Here is an 18,989-nt window from a genome sequence, read left to right as displayed (position 1 = left end):
CGATATTTGGTCAGAAATATCTAAAGGATGGTCTTGTTAGATTGACTATAGAACTAAATTGGAATCTAAGCCGTGACTGTTGAATTGGCCCTATGGGCCGGTTGCATAGTCATGGCTTAGACTTAAGACTGGTCTAAGACCAGCTTAGTTCTATAGCCAATCTAACAACTTAAGACCAGTCTTAAGATTTAAGATCACTTTTGGACTTAAGTCACGACTCTGCAAGTGGCCCCTGAAGTCAAATTGAGAACCGTGGAATTGCGTTTAAAAAATCTTACTTTTCCATTCCCTTGTTTGATATGTTGAAGTAGGTCGTTTAACGCTCGTGTTACAGCAGTCGCTGCTGCTCCTAGTTCTGATAATAGTTTCTCGTCCTGACACGAGGCCTGAGCCATGTTTACGATTCCTTCTACCGATTTAGCTACGTGCTTCGCCGCTTCTACCAGTTGCTCCTGACAACCGGGACTGTGTACGGTCGGAGCGACCACTTTCGTACACGCGACAAGTTGCGATGTCGCTAACGCGCACTGGGTGGCGTTACTGATCACTTTATTCTGCGTAGTTTGATCTTCGCATTTGCTGGCGACGCCTTTCGCTTTCAACACCAGGGCGGCGGTAGCGTTTGCAACAGCTTTAGCCAAACCTAACAAAGTATCCTGAAATTACAAGCATTTCTACTGAATGATCGAAATCATTGAGAAGACGGTCATAAGTAACTGATCATAATTTAACTGAATTGTAAAACTAGCACATAATCATTTAATTGATGTAACAACTTGAGGAATTTTACAAAATAGCTAATATTTCACTCATTCAAATTCAGAAGACGCTTTTGGTTCTCCTTCAAATCTGTACAAAACTGGAGCCAGTTGCTCAAAGGTTGGTTAAAGATAACCAGTGGATTAATACCATGGTGAAAATGACATTCTAATTGTCACTATGCCAACTATCCACTGGTTAACTCTTTTAACCAACTTTTCAGCAACTGTAGCCCCTGGTTTAAAAAGTTTAATCGCATAGTTTTGGGTTTATTTTATGACCTAAAAGAGTGAAATATCGCAGAACATTAACAAATAAGACTCCGATATACCTGATACGCTTTATCGACCTCTCCTTGATAGTTGACCTCATCCTCGTGAACGTTCCTCATCAAATCGTTACTCGCCTCACCGATTTTACTGGCGGCGTTTAACAGATTCTGTCGCGGTTCTTTACCGTCGGGTTGCGCCGCTTTCAACAAGTCGGAGAACGCGCTGCACAGGATTCGCGTCGCGTCCAGTAAACTATTTCCGGATTTCTCGTCTTCTTGAAGCGCGGCGAGCATTCTTACGTCGGACGACAGTTCGGTCATGTTCGAAGAGCTGCCAGAAATAATAAACTCGTCGTTAAATAAAGCAAAATATCGAAATATCACAGAATGATATCGCAATTATGAGATTTCAGTGTTTATTTATCCAACAGTTTTTGAGAATTATCTAAATGCAGTATAAAAGAAACAGTAATCTGTTATGTCAGTTGATCTGAAAATAGCGAAAGCCTGAAGAAATCTCAAAACTGTTAGATAAATAAACTTTGAAATATCATCGATTGTAGAATCAGTGAGAACACTTTCGTTTATCAGTTATATCACAAACAAGTTATCATGAATTTGAGATTTTTATATCGTGACATGAAACTATTGATATATTATAAATTTTGGATATTCTAATGAGCTGAAACTTACATAGTTTTGACGGCTGATCCGACTGCTGTGAAGTCAGTCTCATCCGGACCTCCGGCAGTCAAGGTCACCAACTGGGCAGTCGCAGCATTCATAGACGACAGGTGGGCGTCGACCTTCTGACGGGATACGTCCAGCGTGTTCTCGCGCCATTTCTTAGAAGCCTAGCAACAATAACGACAACAAAGAGAATTGTTTATCACGGAATAATCAGTCCGAGACTCGCGTGGAGAAATCGGGTGAAATAACTTACAGCGTCTGAACCGAGAGGAGGAAGGTCGGCTTTAGAGTCAAGGTCGTTTCTCGCACCTTCCATCGCTCCGATACTATCCTCGATCGTGCCTAACAGCGCCCTCTGGGCTTTACCGAGACCGTGAATCTGAGAACTTTGACCCTGGAAAAAAATTGCAAGCGACAAACTTATCAATCTGAATTTTCAAATTTTCAACTATTTGAATTTCTAACTGACTAAACTGACAATGAGTGACAATGACCTTAATACATTCAAAGCAATCTACTAAAGCTACCCCCATCATAAACCAAATATTGCGTTCTAAAATAACATCTTAACCCTCCACAATTAAAAAAATAGTACATTATTTCACTTTTTTTTCCAGGAATTACCAGTTTTACGATATTTCAGGGCAGAACAGAAAAGGGTCGGAAAGAATTAATGAATTTATAAACAATGGTGGTGAAATTATCATAATTAGAAAGTAATATTTATTAGAATTAATTTTTTTAGGGGATTTCGTTGATTATAATTTTCGCGGGAATTCAGCTGGAAATGAAGATTGATAGACCACAAAGCGACTGAGAATCCGAGAATCCAGGAATCAGGATCCGAGGCAGAAACGAGAACAAAGAATTAGCAATTAACATTTTGCGAACTTTTTGCGAACATGATTTTCTCTGTAAAATGTTTCAACATAAAATTCGACAAAAAAAGTGAAATTCATGAAACAGAGAAAATCACACCAGAAACAGAAACAAGAAATTGACTGAACCACCACCGAACTATTGAGAGTCATATAAACCGGATGCGCTGGGGGTAGGGGAGAGAACCCCTCAACACCACGGTATATGACGAAAACATTTTCAATCGCAGTGTGAAATTTTCAGGGGAAACTTACTCGTAAAATCTGTTTTGAATCGGAAACAACAGAATAACAATATATATGTATAAATATATTACCATGACGACATGAGTTTAAATAAACAGTAACAATAGAAAAAATTTTTTTTCTTCGAAAAAAACTTCACCATAAATAATAAGACAACGATGAATGAGGTTTAAGTTGTCACTCACCGAGGGAGCAGCGTGCACGCTGTGTGCTTGGTTACTAGTAGTTACGAACTGCGCTTGTTGCATCGTACCGGTACTGTATCCGCCGCCCCCGGGTTCCCCGGCGCGGAGCACCGCCGGTATCGCCACCGATCCGGACGTCGCTTGCCCGATCTTAGACGACTGGTGCTGAATAATCGTCGCCCTAGTAACGAATAAATCAAACGATATGATCAGTAACTATAAATTCAACGTCAATTAAAGCGGTTTTTATTGAGTACGTACTTTGCCGGCGAGACGCTGTCCTCCAACATCGTGGACTCCTCATCTCCCTCAATTCCAAAATAATTCTTAGCTTTTTTCTAAACGAAAAAACAATTATTTCACAAATTCTATTTCGCGAAATGAAAAATATTTTCTGAAATCTCAAACATGAAAGGTGAAATACCTTTTTGAGAATGATATCGATATATCCAGCTATAAGTTGAGATATCGGTTCGCCTTCCGTAGTTTGTACCGAGTAATAGGAATCTGCGTAATCTCCGAAATCCAGCGTGAAACTGTTCGGCGACGCGGCCCAGCGACGCACGGTCGTCAGCGGCCAAACTTTTAAAATCTCTTTCGTTTTCTCGTCGACCCTAACGACGCTGTCCTTAGTGATACCCAACAATCGAGGAACCAGTTTATTTTTACCTTTCATTTTTTCCTGTTGTTACAAATGAAAAGGGAAAAATCATCAATTACATGAATCATTGATATCTCAAATCATTGATAACTCAAATTGATATCTCAAATTGATATCTCAAATTGATACATCTCTTACCTTCACGAGAAAGAACGTGATTCCGTATGTTTTCAACGAGCGACAAAACTGCGTGAATTTAGCTTTAGCCTCATTGTCGGTCAGCGTACAGTATCGTTTGTGTTCCGCGTAGATCTTTTTTTCGACGCCTTTTATTTTCACGTATTCTTTCGGCAGAAATTCTTTCAAACTGCGCGGAAATAAATAAACCACAAAAATTAAAATCTTCCCGACGTATGGACATTCATTCGTAAATTCTAATGAAGCTTCTTACTCAAGGAATCCAGGTTTGTGCTTGTGTTCTACGTGGTCCCCGAATTGAACTTGACATTGAATACCGGCGAATTTAACGGCTTCGTCTTGAGTGACTGGATGAGTTCCATTCAATATGGCGTCTCGAGACTGTAACAAGAAAACAGATCCATTATGTTACAGTAAACTCCGCTCAAGTCGGATCTTTTGACTTGACAGTGATATCTGAGTTGGATGATACAGTAGACTCCACTCAAGTCAGATCTTTTGACTTGAGAGTGATATCTGAGTTGGATGGTACAGTAGACTCCGCTCAAGTCAGATCTTTTGACTTGAGAGTGATATCTGAGTTGGATGGTACAGTAGACTCCGCTCAAGTCAGATCTTTTGACTTGAGAGTGATATCTGAGTTGGATGGTACAGTAGACTCCGCTTAAGTCAGATCTTTTGACTTGAGAGTGATATCTGAGTTGGATGGTGCAGTAGACTCCGCTCAAGTCTGATCTTTTGACTTGAGAGTGATATCTGAGTTGGATGATAAGTAGACTCCGCTCAAGTCAGATCTTTTGACTTAAGAGTGATATCCGAGTTGGATGATACAGTAGACTCAGCTCAAGTCTGATCTTTTGACTTGAGAGTGATATCTGAGTTGGATGATACAGTAGACTCTGCTCAAGTCAGATCTTTTGACTTGAAAGTGATATCTGAGTTGGATGATACAGTAGACTCCGCTCAAGTCTGATCTTTTGACTTGAGAGTGATATCTGAGTTGGATGGTGCAGTAGACTCCGCTCAAGTCTGATCTTTTGACTTGAGAGTGATATCTGAGTTGGATGATAAGTAGACTCCGCTCAAGTCAGATCTTTTGACTTAAGAGTGATATCCGAGTTGGATGATACAGTAGACTCAGCTCAAGTCTGATCTTTTGACTTGACAGTGATATCTGAGTTGGATGGTACAGTAGACTCTGTTCAAGTCAGATCTTTTGACTTGAGAGTGATATCTGAGTTGGATGGTACAGTAGACTCCGCTCAAGTCTGATCTTTTGACTTGAGAGTGATATCTGAGTTGGATGGTACAGTAGACTCTGTTCAAGTCAGATCTTTTGACTTGAGAGTGATATCTGAGTTGGATGGTACAGTAGACTCCGCTCAAGTCTGATCTTTTGACTTGAGAGTGATATCTGAGTTGGATGGTACAGGAGACTCTGTTCAAGTCAGATCTTTTGACTTGAGAGTGATATCTGAGTTGGATGGTACAGTAGACTCCGCTCAAGTCTGATCTTTTGACTTGAGAGCGATATCTGAGTTGGATGGTACAGTAGACTCCGCTCAAGTCGGATCTTTTGACTTGAGAGCGATATCTGAGTTGGATGGTACAGTAGACTCCGCTCAAGTCGGATCTTTTGACTTGAGAGCGATATCTGAGTTGGATGGTACAGTAGACTCAGCTCAAGTCTGATCTTTTGACTTGAGAGCGATATCTGAGTTGGATGATACAGTAGACTCAGCTCAAGTCAGATCTCTTAAGGACAAAACTTGTCCAACTATAGTCAAAGTCATATCCAAATGACAGTAAGTCAGATTCTAGATTTTAAAGCGTTATGTGAATAGTTACCTGAACGTAGAGTAAATTCAATTGGACCGGATCCCTGGCGTCGACGTTCTGATCGGAGAAGAAGAATTTACGTCGCAATAAAAGACATTCACTTTCTTCAACGCCTTGTTCCCGAAGAGTTTTAGAATGATCCAACCAATTCACTGTCGCGTGAAAAAAAGAAAAAAATACAAAAATCTTTCATCTTAAGTCTTAAAACTGAAGACTTATATACGAAGACCGATGACCGAAGACTTACGTTCGTCGTCTGTGTGTAGTTTTTTCTTCATGGCTTCCAGTTTTTTCTGATCTCTAGCGAGCGTGCGTTCTCGTTTTAAGGTTAACGTTTTCTCGCGTTCCTCCTCAGATAGTTCGCGAACCAGCGAATATTCTTCATAGTTCGTTATTCCTGAACGAAGAATAACAAATATTCAATAGTTTTTTCATATAGATATTCAATTATTCGTAGATAAAGAATATTCAAGCAATAATTGATAATTTTCTTGATCAATGATACACCACGCGTAACAAATAATAGCGGCCATCTTGGATTTTGATAAATGATAGCTAGACTCCCGGCAAAATGGTTTATGCTCAGTATTTTGAAATTCTGCCCCCCAAATCTCAAATCAAAATCTCAGGTTAGCGCATAATCCAAGATGGCCGCCTTAAATAAGCAATATTAGTAATCAGTTATCTTTGAATATTAGGAACCTAGTCCTGTTGATAAAACTTCCAATATTTTCAGATATTTTCGGTGATATTTCGATATTTACCTATTTTAGTACAGATCGTAACCATCAAGTTTGATATCGTTTGACTATCGTCGACTTGTAAAGTTTTTACGCTTCCGTCCAAAGTTCGAATTCGTAATATACGAAATTTCGGTTTATATTCCAACAGATCCTACAGAGAAAAAAATAAATAATAAATATAGCTGCAAAGCAGCGATAACGGGTTTTCTGCACAGACTTGTTCGTATTCATGAGCTTGTCCGGGTACTGTGTCGACCACGATCGCGTGTATGCCGACCCAGAAAAAAAAATAGATAGAAACAAATTCTTATTTCAGATTCAGTTTAATGTAACGGAGTATAATGCGAAGAAATCTGCGATTACGACTTTACTAAATCTACCGGCAGGGAGGAGGAACCCCGGTTCGGTTCCGCGGAACGATGGCTCCGTAAACTGCCCCGCGGGACGCTAGCTTCATGTCGCCCATATCCGACAAACTACAATCACCATGGGAACCAATTAATAGAGTAGATTAATTGTTGAAAACGATCCCGATGGAGTTTGCTAATTACTAGATATTACGACTAGACTGGTGTATATTGATACTGTCAAGTATATTATTGTAGCAAATATTAGTGAACATAAGTTTTGACAACCGGCTGTTTAAGTGAAGGGGTAGAGCTTAGATTAGTTGATTTTTTTAGGATAGACTTTAACCTCTCAGTAAATACACTACCCTCCAGGACGCTTCAACAAATTAAGATTTGAATGAAATCACTCGTAGGCAGATTACTGATGTCTATGTACAGGTGTCTGTATTTGTGGTCAACGCTTGTTCTAATATTGAGTGAAACCAAGGTAGGGGTCTGGTCAGAGAATGAATACATTCTAAATAAATTCAAAATAAATTTTTGAATAAATAAATTCTGGTTTTTAAATTCTTTTAATCTGTAAATAGTGGGAATTTATCTTATTATCCGTTCACCACGTTTGAGTGCGGTTATCGTTCTATGTCTGGTCAGAGGTTTTCAATGATATATCTACGTTACAATTTCATATGAAATTCCAGGGACAATCCCGGGGTAGAGATGTCGAGGTCGCGAAGACAAAATGAGAACGCAATAAAACTATGATTTAATACATTATCAGGAACGCTCTATATAGCATACAGCTCGTCGTCGTCGTGGTGATGTTTAATTAACGGATAAAAAAGACACGTGGATAATTACTGAATTATACCGGGGCCTCTCTCTCTCTCTCGAGGGTCCTGACCTAATACATACCACACTAATTACTCATTATTATTCGTAATTTACTCATTTGAATAAAGAGATGTCATCATTATAATTACCACCACCATCATCATCATTATCATTATCATCACTAGTATTCATATATGACACATTCTATACCAGCCTCGCTCGACGATTCTGAATTAGTGTTTACTGGTTCAAATATTTCAAACTGTCCCGGTTAAAAGATAATGAGATCAGGGACTCGTAATGAGGGGGTATATCACCTGCATCGTATAGCCTAGATCATACAGAGGGCGCTAGTATCACCGTTACACAAGGGTACATCATACAGGGGGCGCTAGTATCACCCTTACGCTAGGGTACATCATACAGAGGGCGCTAGTATCTCTGTTACACAAGGGTACATCATACAGGGGGCGCTAGTATCACTGTTACGCAAGGGTACATCATACAGGGGGCGCTAGTATCACTGTTACACAAGGGTACATCATACAGGGGGCGCTAGTATCACTGTTACACAAGGGTACATCATACAGGGGGCGCTAGTATCTCTGTTACACAAGGTTACATCATACAGGGGGTACATCACCTGCATCGTATAGCCTAGATCATACAGGGGGCGCTAGTATCACCGTTACACAAAAGTACATCATACAGGGGGCACTAGTATCATTGTTACACAAGGGTACACCATATATGGGCATCTAATGCCCAATGGATTGCTCATCTAGAGATAGAATGGTATATATACAGCCATACAGCTGTTTTAGAAGGGTAGAACTATAGGTTTGCAGCACTATTAGAATGTAAAGACACTTTTAGACATTTCAACTTATAGAATATAGAACCTTCGATAAACTAAGTACAACTGGTACGAGATGAAAGTTCATTTAGTGAATCAGAATGCTTGTATCTGGTAGAGACAGGATGTTACAGTCAGGTCAGGTTTCCTAATCTACTTCACCCTCTTCAGTTTATGAATTTTTCTGCATATTTTCCGCTACGTGGGATTAAGCATATGTACCACCGCTACACTACCGCGTGTACTCCAACGTTTCATTACGTTTAATACATACCCCAGTCCGGAGTAAATAGTACTCCAATGTACGTCCGTTCTCTAGCCACACCCCTTTCTTGGGATCCTCGTCGGAAAGGAAAAGTCCATAATCGTTCGCTAAAAATATAAAAATATCGAAATAAGATCACGGTTTGGAAAGTGGTAGAGGGTGATTATGAAGTTTGAACTCTGGAGGGATTGGCAAGTTAGGATCGCTGGAAAGTGTTGGAGAAGATATCACGAGGATATGTTGAGGTCGATCTCCGCGCAATAAATTCTATCGGAAACTTGAAAGATAGATTAGAGTTAAACGATGATAGATTGAACTATAGCGATTTAAGGAGATACAGAGAGAGAGAGAAGGAGAGAGAGAGAGAGAGGAGAGATAGAACACAGAATACATATAAACTGACTAATCGAACATCAGTGGTTTTCACTCATACAGTTACCAGAAACTCCAGTAAGAGTTGTGTTCCTTCGATACAAACTATCCCCTAATACTGTATAACACAAACCTCTTAGTACATCTCAACATTGATGAAACAGCTACGAAATAGCAGCAGCAGCAGCAGCAGCAGCAGCAAAAACCTCGGCGTAGAATGAACCCATAAAAACTTTTTCACGAAAAAAAAAAAGAACAACGTTGATGATGTTGCAGCAGCATCTACTCCTCAACGTTACACAGATATAAACTGAATCTTTCTGGTACAAGTGGTTTAAACATGACCTCTTTAAACTCAAGCATTTACATCCTTTCATTTACGCCTACCCCCAGATGGGTTATACAGTTAGAGGAGAGCGATGGGGAAACGAACAGGGTCCGCTCGATGCTACGAGGGTTAGAGGAGACTGAAGGGGAAATGAAGGGGTCTGTTAGATGCTATCCGAGTCAGTCCTGTGAGCACGGTAATGAAGGCGTAGGGCTCGTCTCTTGTCCCTCCTCCGTTTATAGGGGTATCCCATCAGTCGACCCCAGTAACTGTTGCCAAGGAGATGGAACTGTGAAGATTCCCACTGTACTTAAAATCTGTGTTTATAAAAAAAACCAAACACAAAAAAAAACTGTCTGCGGCTAAAAATATGATGAACATGTGTTGACGGACTGAGAGCGGAGTTGAGAGCAGACGGAACCAGATACCGGTAGAGGTATCAGTATTTCAAACAGATTTCACACGACAAAAAAAACATCTTGCAAAAACCTTAAATCCTTCTTGAGAATATATCGATAGTTGACGTAAGAGTATTTTCCAAGGATCTAAATGAAATCTGTGTTTTTGAAAACATCCAGGTCGGAGCCGCTCAAGAGATTAGAAGACATGACCGATGTATTAATTCCCCTGATCCCGGCTTTGAGCCTTTAAGTAAACTTTGCATCAGAAACCACTTTCATAGTTTTACTAAAATAAATGATTGATTATTTGATAAATAAAACTTCAATAACGACTTACCACCAGAATTAGATAGATATTAATCCTGATACTATCGCACTCTCCCAGCAACAGCAGCAGCAGCAGCAAGTTGTCATCTCATTGATAATCACACGTATCAATAACTGATTCATTGATCTCAAATTCAAGTATCACCAATGATGGATGTAGCACTTGCTGCAGATCGACAACACGCAGCTGGGTGAAGCTCTGGTCCTAGTCGCATGATGCAACACTGAACCTATCATCACATTGAGATCAGGAGGTGATCCAAACACAGACAGGTCGCGTCAACCGCCCACAGGCACCCATCTCTCCGCATAGGCAGTTATATTTTGAATGACAGTTTGGTGTAAAAGACACATGAAGTCTCCACAGATGCACAGGTCGATGCACAAACTGGTCAACTCGCAAACTGGTCGATGCACTAACTGGTCGACGCACTAACTGGTCGACCATTCACGACGAAATCCTGATTAAATCTGAGAGCCGAAACAAACGACCCACATCGCTATAACTAACGACCGACTGATTCTAATAACGGCGTTTAACAATTCATTGGCGGGCTGCGTGTGACGAGGGACGAACAGAGAGAGAGAGAGAGAGCTGTACGGGTAATAACTATAGAAACCAACGACAACCAACAATGAAAAACACGACAACCGTCATCATCATAATCAACAGAGCCACGGCAACAAAACCAGACAAATTACACCAGGGTTTAATTATACTTACATCAATTAATATCGCCCGGGGACCGTCTCAGAAATGAGTTATCATAGTTACGGTGGACGGTATTTATTCGGTAAATATTCTGAGATTTTCCCCGACTTAATGACAGGAAATTTGTGTGTACCATGTAGAAGTGTGGTGACAGCAACAGCAACAGCAGCAGCAGCAGTTCCAGCTCAGAGACAACTGTAGGAGGGAGGGGGAAATATTCAAATGTTACTTACTCACAACGTACTCGCTCTCTACCTACCCCCCATCTCCCCCTCTGACTCCTCCATCTCTCCCTCTCCCCCTATAACTCCCTCCTCTCCCTCTCCCCCTCTGACTCTCTCACGCGAATATGCGGGAATATGCATGTAATATTGAAGAGATCTATGAATTCACACTTGAGAGCTGTGAGTAGTCAGAGTTACAGCTTTATTTTAATAAAAGCAATATCCATTCATTCATTCGTTTGTACAACTCTCGTTACTCTCCTCTCTCCCCGCACCGCCGCTGCTGCTGCTGCTGCTGCTGCAGCTAAAGTTCTTATTAATCTCGACTGATACTGATTATTTGTATATCGATATATCATAAATGATATTCTCAGAATTCACTGAAATCTATATCAGTGAATTCTGACGATTTCAAACGTAAATCGATATCCAGCGAAATGTTTCAATTTTATCAAAAGATAAAAAGTCTTTATATAAATAAATCCTTAATTTCCAAAATGTGAAGTTCTCAATTTATCGCAGGGTTACATTTTATAGAGAAAGGGAGAAAGGGAGAGAGGGAGAGAGGGAGGGAGGGAGGGAGAGGGAGGGAGGGAGGGAGGGGGAGAGAGAGGGAGAGGGAGGGAGAGGGAGGGAGAGGGAGGGAGAGGGAGGGAGGGGAGGGAGAGGGAGGGAGGGAGAGGGAGGGAGGGGGAGGGAGGGGAGGGGGGGAGGGAGGGAGGGGAGGGGGGAGGGAGAGAGAGAGAGAGAGAGAGAGAGAGAGAGAGAGAGAGAGAGAGAGAGAGAGAGAGAGAGAGAGAGAGAGAGAGAGAGAGAGAGAGAGAGAGAGAGAGAGAGAGAGAGAGAGAGAGAGAGGGAGAGAGAGAGAGGGAGAGAGAGAGAGGAGGAGAGAGGGAGAGGGAGAGAGAGGCGGAGAGAGGAGAGAGAGAGAGAGGGAGGAGAGAGAGAGAGGAGAGAGGAGGAGGAGAGGGAGAGAGAGGCGGAGAGAGGAGTGAGAGGGGTTTGGCAATATAAAGAGAAGCATTCGAACCATTCCGAGAAAATGAGTGTAAATTATGTTGTAAATTATGTGAAATTATCCACTTAACTCAGCAGTAAAACACACAAAAATTACCAGCATCGTCGTCAGTCGTCAGTCGGTGATTATTACTATTATACACGATTATACATAGAATAAAGAGGTAAATTACTATAAAATATGCCGGCATTGTTAACCCTTTCATAACCACAGACACGAGCTTTAAATGATATATCCGGTTACATAGAAACCAGATATCACACGATCATCATATATCGGAGCGAATAAATTCATTGCACTGGTCCGTACAGCTGTGGTCCGTACAGCACTGAAGACTAGTCCACACAGCAGTGAACACTGGTCCATGCAGCCATTTCAATTAGGCCTTTTAGATTTTCTGCAGCAAAGAATCAAGAATGTTGAGAAAAGGAAGAGATTTTGTGCTGTTTGATGTAAATGATAAAAAGTTTTCTCCATGCTGAAGTTGAGTTTCAATACATGGTGACTAGTAACTGTCTGACCCCCGGAGACCCCTGAATACCGATTGACCCCCTGAATACCGATTGACCCCCTGAATACTGACTTACCCCCTGAATACCGATTGACCCCCTGAATATCGATTGACCCCCTGGATACCGATTGACTCATGTACGACAACAATGCCGACCGTTATGATTTGAAATACTTACGGTTGCCGGTATTGGCTTCTTTCATTTTCTCACGAACCAATCGACAGGCGTCGTAGACAATCATAGTCGGTTCAAATTGTAGGGTCTTAGTTACACTACCCCGTCAACGGTGATCTTCAGAGACAGGGTAGCCATAGTTACAGGCCGTCGTCGATCTCACCTGAAATTAACAATAAATAATCATTTTATTTAAAATCTTAACCCTTAAAACAAGTTATCTCCATGGTTACTGATTGTTATGATTCTCAGGGGGGGTTGGATATGTTCATAATGATTTTATAAAATGTTTTGCGAATCTAACAAAATCCGATGAAGAAGTTTGAAATATGAAGGTCAGCGATTTGAACCCGGGACAGAAACGCGATAAGTGCACAGAAATATGGATATCATTAAATACATGGTAATAACTGAATATATTTTCCCAGGTTGAAGTAACACAGTATAAAATAGCGACGATCATTAGCCACGTGCAGGATGATTACATACGAGTATTTACTTGACAAATTACTGAAACCAACAGAAACATAGCTATAGTTGTCAAACCTTGAGCTGCCGACCGACCGACCGACCGCGAGGCAGGCAGGCTGTAATTTCACATAATTGCCCCCATTTCGCGTAAATTCATAATCCTCACAAATCAGGTCATCGTCATTATAGGAATATTAAAGATAATAAATATACCGTTGATTTCTGCGCATTTGATAAAGTTCTCTTCTCTTTAACGGATTTTCATCGTCAAAGATCGTTCAGAACTACAGTGAATATCATCACCCGATATATCCTCACACATTATTGAAATCATCTCTATTATTTTTGAGTCCAAATTTTGTATTCGCAATTCAATTTAATAAGTGTAAGTCCTCAACCAACTACGAATCTATGGAATTTACGTATCTTGAAATAGGAACCGGGAATTTAAATCTTTTTTTTGCCCATTTTTTCTATACTGGAAGAAATTCTATTGTAAGAAATTCCGTTCAATATCAACATTAAGTAAAACCTATGACGGAAGATTTGTCTGTCTGAATTATTTGCTATGACGTATAGACTGGAATCGGGAAGTGGAGAATTGTATAAATTCTATTCACCGTTCAATACTATATTACATATTATATAAGGATAGTTATTTATTATTTCGCGCGCACAAAGAGAAAGTCATGAAATATCGATCTGTCGTTTCTGAATGAGAATAAAAGCGAAAAAAAATACTTCCTCAATTCATCGACAATTCATTCAATCATGAAACACAGATATTATATATATATATACTGTATCGAAATACCCGGCAAAAACCCAGCGTAAATCACTAAAATTTCCCTTTCATAAGAGCAATATTTCGCAATAGATATTGCCAACCATTCTCTCGAACTCATGCTCAATTTGACTAAATGTTAGCAGCAGTTTAAGTCCTAACCCAGATATTACTCTTCCTCAAAACAGCTCAACTGGTTTTGAGAATATTTAGGCGCATGTATCAAAACAATCACAAGGCGTCTGCCCCCTCCTCCTAACATGCTGAAAGTTTATATAAAGAAGTCTAGTCTAAACTGTTTTAATCTGACGTAAAAAGTCTGTTAAAAACTGTTTAAATATCTTTTAAATAATTCATAATGAGTTGTATATATCCTAACCGATGCAGGGCACACTCTATGCTCTATATACAATGCTGTACACCAGGGCCACGCGATGTAGATATACCAGCCCCAGCCCCTGGAGGATTCGTATATTTTTCATTGCGACTGGCGACATTGAAGTGCTCGTGATTCGAGCTAAGTCTCGAGGGATAAATTCATATCCATCGACGATGAATAATCAGCTACAATAGACAAACACTGATTAGATATAAAACACTTAAACTGCATTATAAACATACGCAGGATTAGTTACCCGCAGATAATACGGATTATATCGTCATAGCGAATAATCCTTTTAGTAGCGCTATCTATCTCTCGTCTGATGTAGGGTTCGATGTTTTATCACCAGGTGGCAGCGTAGTAGGTGCGTAATCCGGAAGGAATTCGGTGTTTGTTTAGGATATCAGTAGCAACGATGATAAGTATTTTGTGAAGATGTGATAAACAGTATTGCTTATCTACAATGTTTCTACACCCAGTGAGATCAGAGCTGTTCTCTACTCATCAGCGGCAATTACCAATTCAGATATTATACGCTCTCAAGACGGGACAAATTTTATCCCATCAAAATGATCCGACTTGAGCGGAGTTTATCTGGTACTGTGTATTCTCCTGCCCTGAAGTTATTGCAAGTGAGAACGAAGGATTTTAGGAAATGCAATAATTTCTGATTGAACCATGAAGACAGTTTCAGCAGCATCAGTGGAAGAGGCTGGAGATGATGAGAAATTATGAAGAGGAATTTGGAAGATTGGAGAAGAGTTGAGAACACGTACTTCATATAGGAAACCTATGCATATTGAAAGAGACATCAAGTTCTGATGACACCGTCTCAAAACAGGTCACATGGCTTATATCCAGGGCTCAGTGCACCAGTGAAAGTTGAGGTCAAGGAACAGCGACGAAGTGAAGTGTTCAAGCTCAGCTAAATGTTTCTAAACCTCACCAATATATTCCTAACGTCGAAAGCCTTGAGAACAGACCAGACCCCAATACCTTCAACTACTCCTTACACTGAAACCCTTAAACACAGACCCCTCAACTATCTTCACACCCAGGTTTATAAATACACCTCCTCACTCAGATTCTATCACTGATTAACATAGACTTTGATTTGATTAAACTTCGATCGCGCTTCGGAGATATTTTTTCTTCAACTCCAGATGTTTCTAACAACTTTAATGAACATCAACTCTTATCCTTACCCCCTCTTACCCCTTCTTACCCCGTGTATATGTAAACTCCTCTTGCTACCACGTCTAGTACATTAGATTAGTATTAAAGTAAAGTTTAAGTGCTGCTCAGCTCCCCTCAAGGTCGATCCAGTTAAAAATAACTGATTAAAGGCAAGATTTATGCGATAACCCGTTTAAAAATCAGGTCCCGTGTCACACACGACGATAGAGTTATAGGTTAAACAGATTAAAGTCAAACTGTTCCAAATATTACGACCAAAACTGCTTTCCATTTTATAGTCAAAATTAGTTACGCCTGCATAGAATAGAGCACAGGGTCTTGGTACACCAGGGTCAAACCTTCTGATACTGGGTCAATCTTTTAAAATACTGGAACCTTGTAAAAACTAACTGGGATAAAATAATTTATCAGTTATTACAAGCCTAGATTTTAATGGAATAGGAAAATTCAAATGATTTCCATATTGGATATAATGAACTACCAGTTATAACGAACCGATTTCCAGGTGTCCTGAAGTTTGTTGTATCGAGGTTCCGTTGTATATAGAACTATCGGTTATAACGAACAGATTTTCTGGTCTCCTGAAGTTTGTTGTAACGAGGTTTCGCTGTATATAGAACTATCGGTTATAATGAACAGATTTTCTGGTCTCCTGAAGTTCGTTGTATCGAGGTTCCGCTGTATATAGAACTATCGGTTATAACAAACAGATTTTCTGGTCTCCTGAAGTTCGTTGTAACGAGGTTTCGCTGTATTTGGTTCTCACAGAATAGATTCCAGTTTCAACAGGTTTCTAATGTGCTATTATTTACAACAGAAAGTAAATAAATACTTTTAGAGGTAAAGAATGAGAGAGAAGTTGAAGGTAAAATCTCAGCTTGTGTCGAGGTTATTTTTAGAATTATCCGCTGACTTCAGGAAAAAAAAGCGCAGAAAACTTGAGCGAGCAACAAATCCACAACTTGTTAAAAACATTCAACCCTATACAACAGCATACACATACACTCACACACTATGTATTACTCGGTAAATATTCTAAGTTCAGTAGACTGGTTCTTATCCTTCTCCACAACAGGTTTTAGAAGGGCAGCCACCCCTATCATTTTTACATACGAAAATTACTTTTAGCCCCCCGCCCGATAAAATATCTGCTGCCCGTACCAGAAATAGAAGATAGCACCAAAATTAAGCTAAGCTTCTGTATTGTTTTGGGAGATTGAAAACCTTGCTACTTCAACTGCCACGATGAATGCAGCGGGCCAGCAAATTCTACCCGGGGTTCGACGAAACCAAATTCAGACTCAGTCTCTGGGGCAAAGTTAAAATTCTATACAGATTTTGACGGAAATATCAAGAATTTTATTCACTACCGAAAAACAATGACGCAACAAACATAGCAACAGTTTCCAGTTTGATCAGAGCGTAGAGAGTTAATTATTAATGATGAGGAATCATGAGTGACTAATTACAATAGTTTCAATTCACCATAAACCCACATACGGACATCATTGACAGAGCTTATAGAAACTCGATTTATAATTGATTTAATTTAATTTCCGGCACTGAGGAATAGAATATATACACATATCGCACGCATGCACAGTCCCTGTGAGCCATATATACTGCAGCCTCCCGGGGACGTCCATAAACCCCAGCCTCCCTGAATAAACCCAGCCTCCCTGAATAATACAATCCTATCGTTTAATAATGAACACTGAAATTCTCAAAATCACTGTTTTATTCATGAAACTGGCTGAGTTTATTTATGAATTTGTTTTTGAGAAATTTCAAATTAATTCCTGATATCTGAATTCATGTCTTGGAATTTCATTTCATTTGGCCTGAATAACATATGTTGACTATGAATTTTGGGACGACAGGAAAAGCAAACGATTAGGCCTAACGAATTATTTGAATAGAGCTTCGTTATCGCTCCTCAATAATGGTTATTGAGGATGAAAATGAAGAAAATTAAGATTTTTATAAATGAATTTAATTTTCGACTTCATGACTGAAGGACTTATATTCAACTCTTCATTTGCGACTCATTGCATAGTTTTACCTCATCACTGCAAATTATTGAAAGAATAGAAAGAATAGGCCTTACTTAAACAAATCCGAAATCGACTACATTGAAGCCACAATGAAGAGTATTGACTCATTTCAGAGAGTTTTAACAGATGGATGAACGACTCATTCATTCATTACATAATGAAATTGAAATTTAATTGTATATTTGTGAATGCGATTAAATACAGATCTATTTTAAACTGTTTATTTTATGATGATGTGCAAGGTTCAAATAGGGGATACATTAAACATTCTACTATCCAACCATGAACAGATGGGGTCGGAATCTGGTGAACAGACCTATACGAGACTGTGTGAATCTGGACGGATCTGGGAATTATGAATCATTGAGAAGAATCCCTGATATATCCGATATCTGATATACGGATTGAGATGCCGCTGACCTCTCGGGCTGATCGCCGGAAAGTTGATTCCCCGATTAATCATGACAGAAATTAACTTACAACGAACTCTACCCCAGATCATAAAATACAAATACAGCCCCAAGTAATGTTAGTAGCCTATGAGCTGACAAGTTCACTGGATAATCCCAAGCTGTCCGACCATTGCTTTGAACAAATATAGGGATAAGCTATGTAACGAAAGACAGGGCTAGAATTTGATGAGGTTGCCCATTGATGTTTTAGTTAATGAAATAGAAATCTAATCAGAGATTTGAGGTAAATAGCTCAGTGTATATAGAGGGGGAGGGGACATCAATATAGTGTGTAATAAGACCATATGTTACGACTAAGGGTATTAATAATTAAATAACTGGCAAGCGATAATTAACATTCACTTGAGGAAAATACAATACTCTCTCATATAAGCCTAGGCTACCCTGAGCTCGATGAGTCGTTATACACATGTTAGACATTCAAATAAAAAATCATTCAATCTAGTAACATAAATATGAAATCTGATGACTCAGACCTAGACTAGCCCACAAGTCCAGGATAAAGGACAATCTGTGTCAGAGGGTACAGATTTAACAGTTCAGTGGTTGCAGCTACTGTTTATCGGGTTAAAGGTCTATATTTAGTGAAGATAAATGTTTATAAACCCGCAGGAATAGTACCGGGTATAGTTCTGATCCATCACACACATACACCGGATGTGTACAGATTCCTTCTCTAATGATGCTGCTGTGTGCAACACTACTGAGTCTGACTGAGAGAGTCTGACTCAGCCTGCCATTAACTCTAGCATCATAGAAAAGGGGGAACTATTAAAAATGATTTAATTAATTTAGAAACTTCAGCTAAATCCAGTCACTGTGATGAACTTATCAGCCATTAACTAACT

At 39.8% G+C, this 18,989-nt stretch overlaps 1 protein-coding gene across 1 annotated transcript in view; it reads right to left on the bottom strand.

Annotated features, from left to right (window-relative positions):
* LOC141913869 (talin-1-like) overlaps window positions 1-12,918 on the bottom strand; it is a 38,488-nt gene extending 25,570 nt beyond the window's left edge. Inside the window, 15 exon segments of the mRNA XM_074805035.1 lie at window positions 279-656; window positions 1,091-1,361; window positions 1,724-1,884; window positions 1,974-2,114; window positions 3,030-3,210; window positions 3,291-3,367; window positions 3,454-3,711; window positions 3,829-3,997; window positions 4,082-4,209; window positions 5,677-5,819; window positions 5,915-6,064; window positions 6,432-6,561; window positions 8,722-8,819; window positions 12,784-12,885; window positions 12,888-12,918. Coding sequence (XP_074661136.1) covers window positions 279-656; window positions 1,091-1,361; window positions 1,724-1,884; window positions 1,974-2,114; window positions 3,030-3,210; window positions 3,291-3,367; window positions 3,454-3,711; window positions 3,829-3,997; window positions 4,082-4,209; window positions 5,677-5,819; window positions 5,915-6,064; window positions 6,432-6,561; window positions 8,722-8,819; window positions 12,784-12,885; window positions 12,888-12,918 — 2,418 coding nt within the window.
* Between the last annotated feature and the right edge of the window lie 6,071 nt (window positions 12,919-18,989).

Source organism: Tubulanus polymorphus, chromosome 12, assembly GCF_964204645.1.
Source record: "Tubulanus polymorphus chromosome 12, tnTubPoly1.2, whole genome shotgun sequence".
NCBI classification, from domain to species: domain Eukaryota; kingdom Metazoa; phylum Nemertea; class Palaeonemertea; order Tubulaniformes; family Tubulanidae; genus Tubulanus; species Tubulanus polymorphus.
The sequence above is the reverse complement of the archived record's forward strand: the minus strand, read 5'-3'. Positions and strand labels throughout refer to the sequence as shown.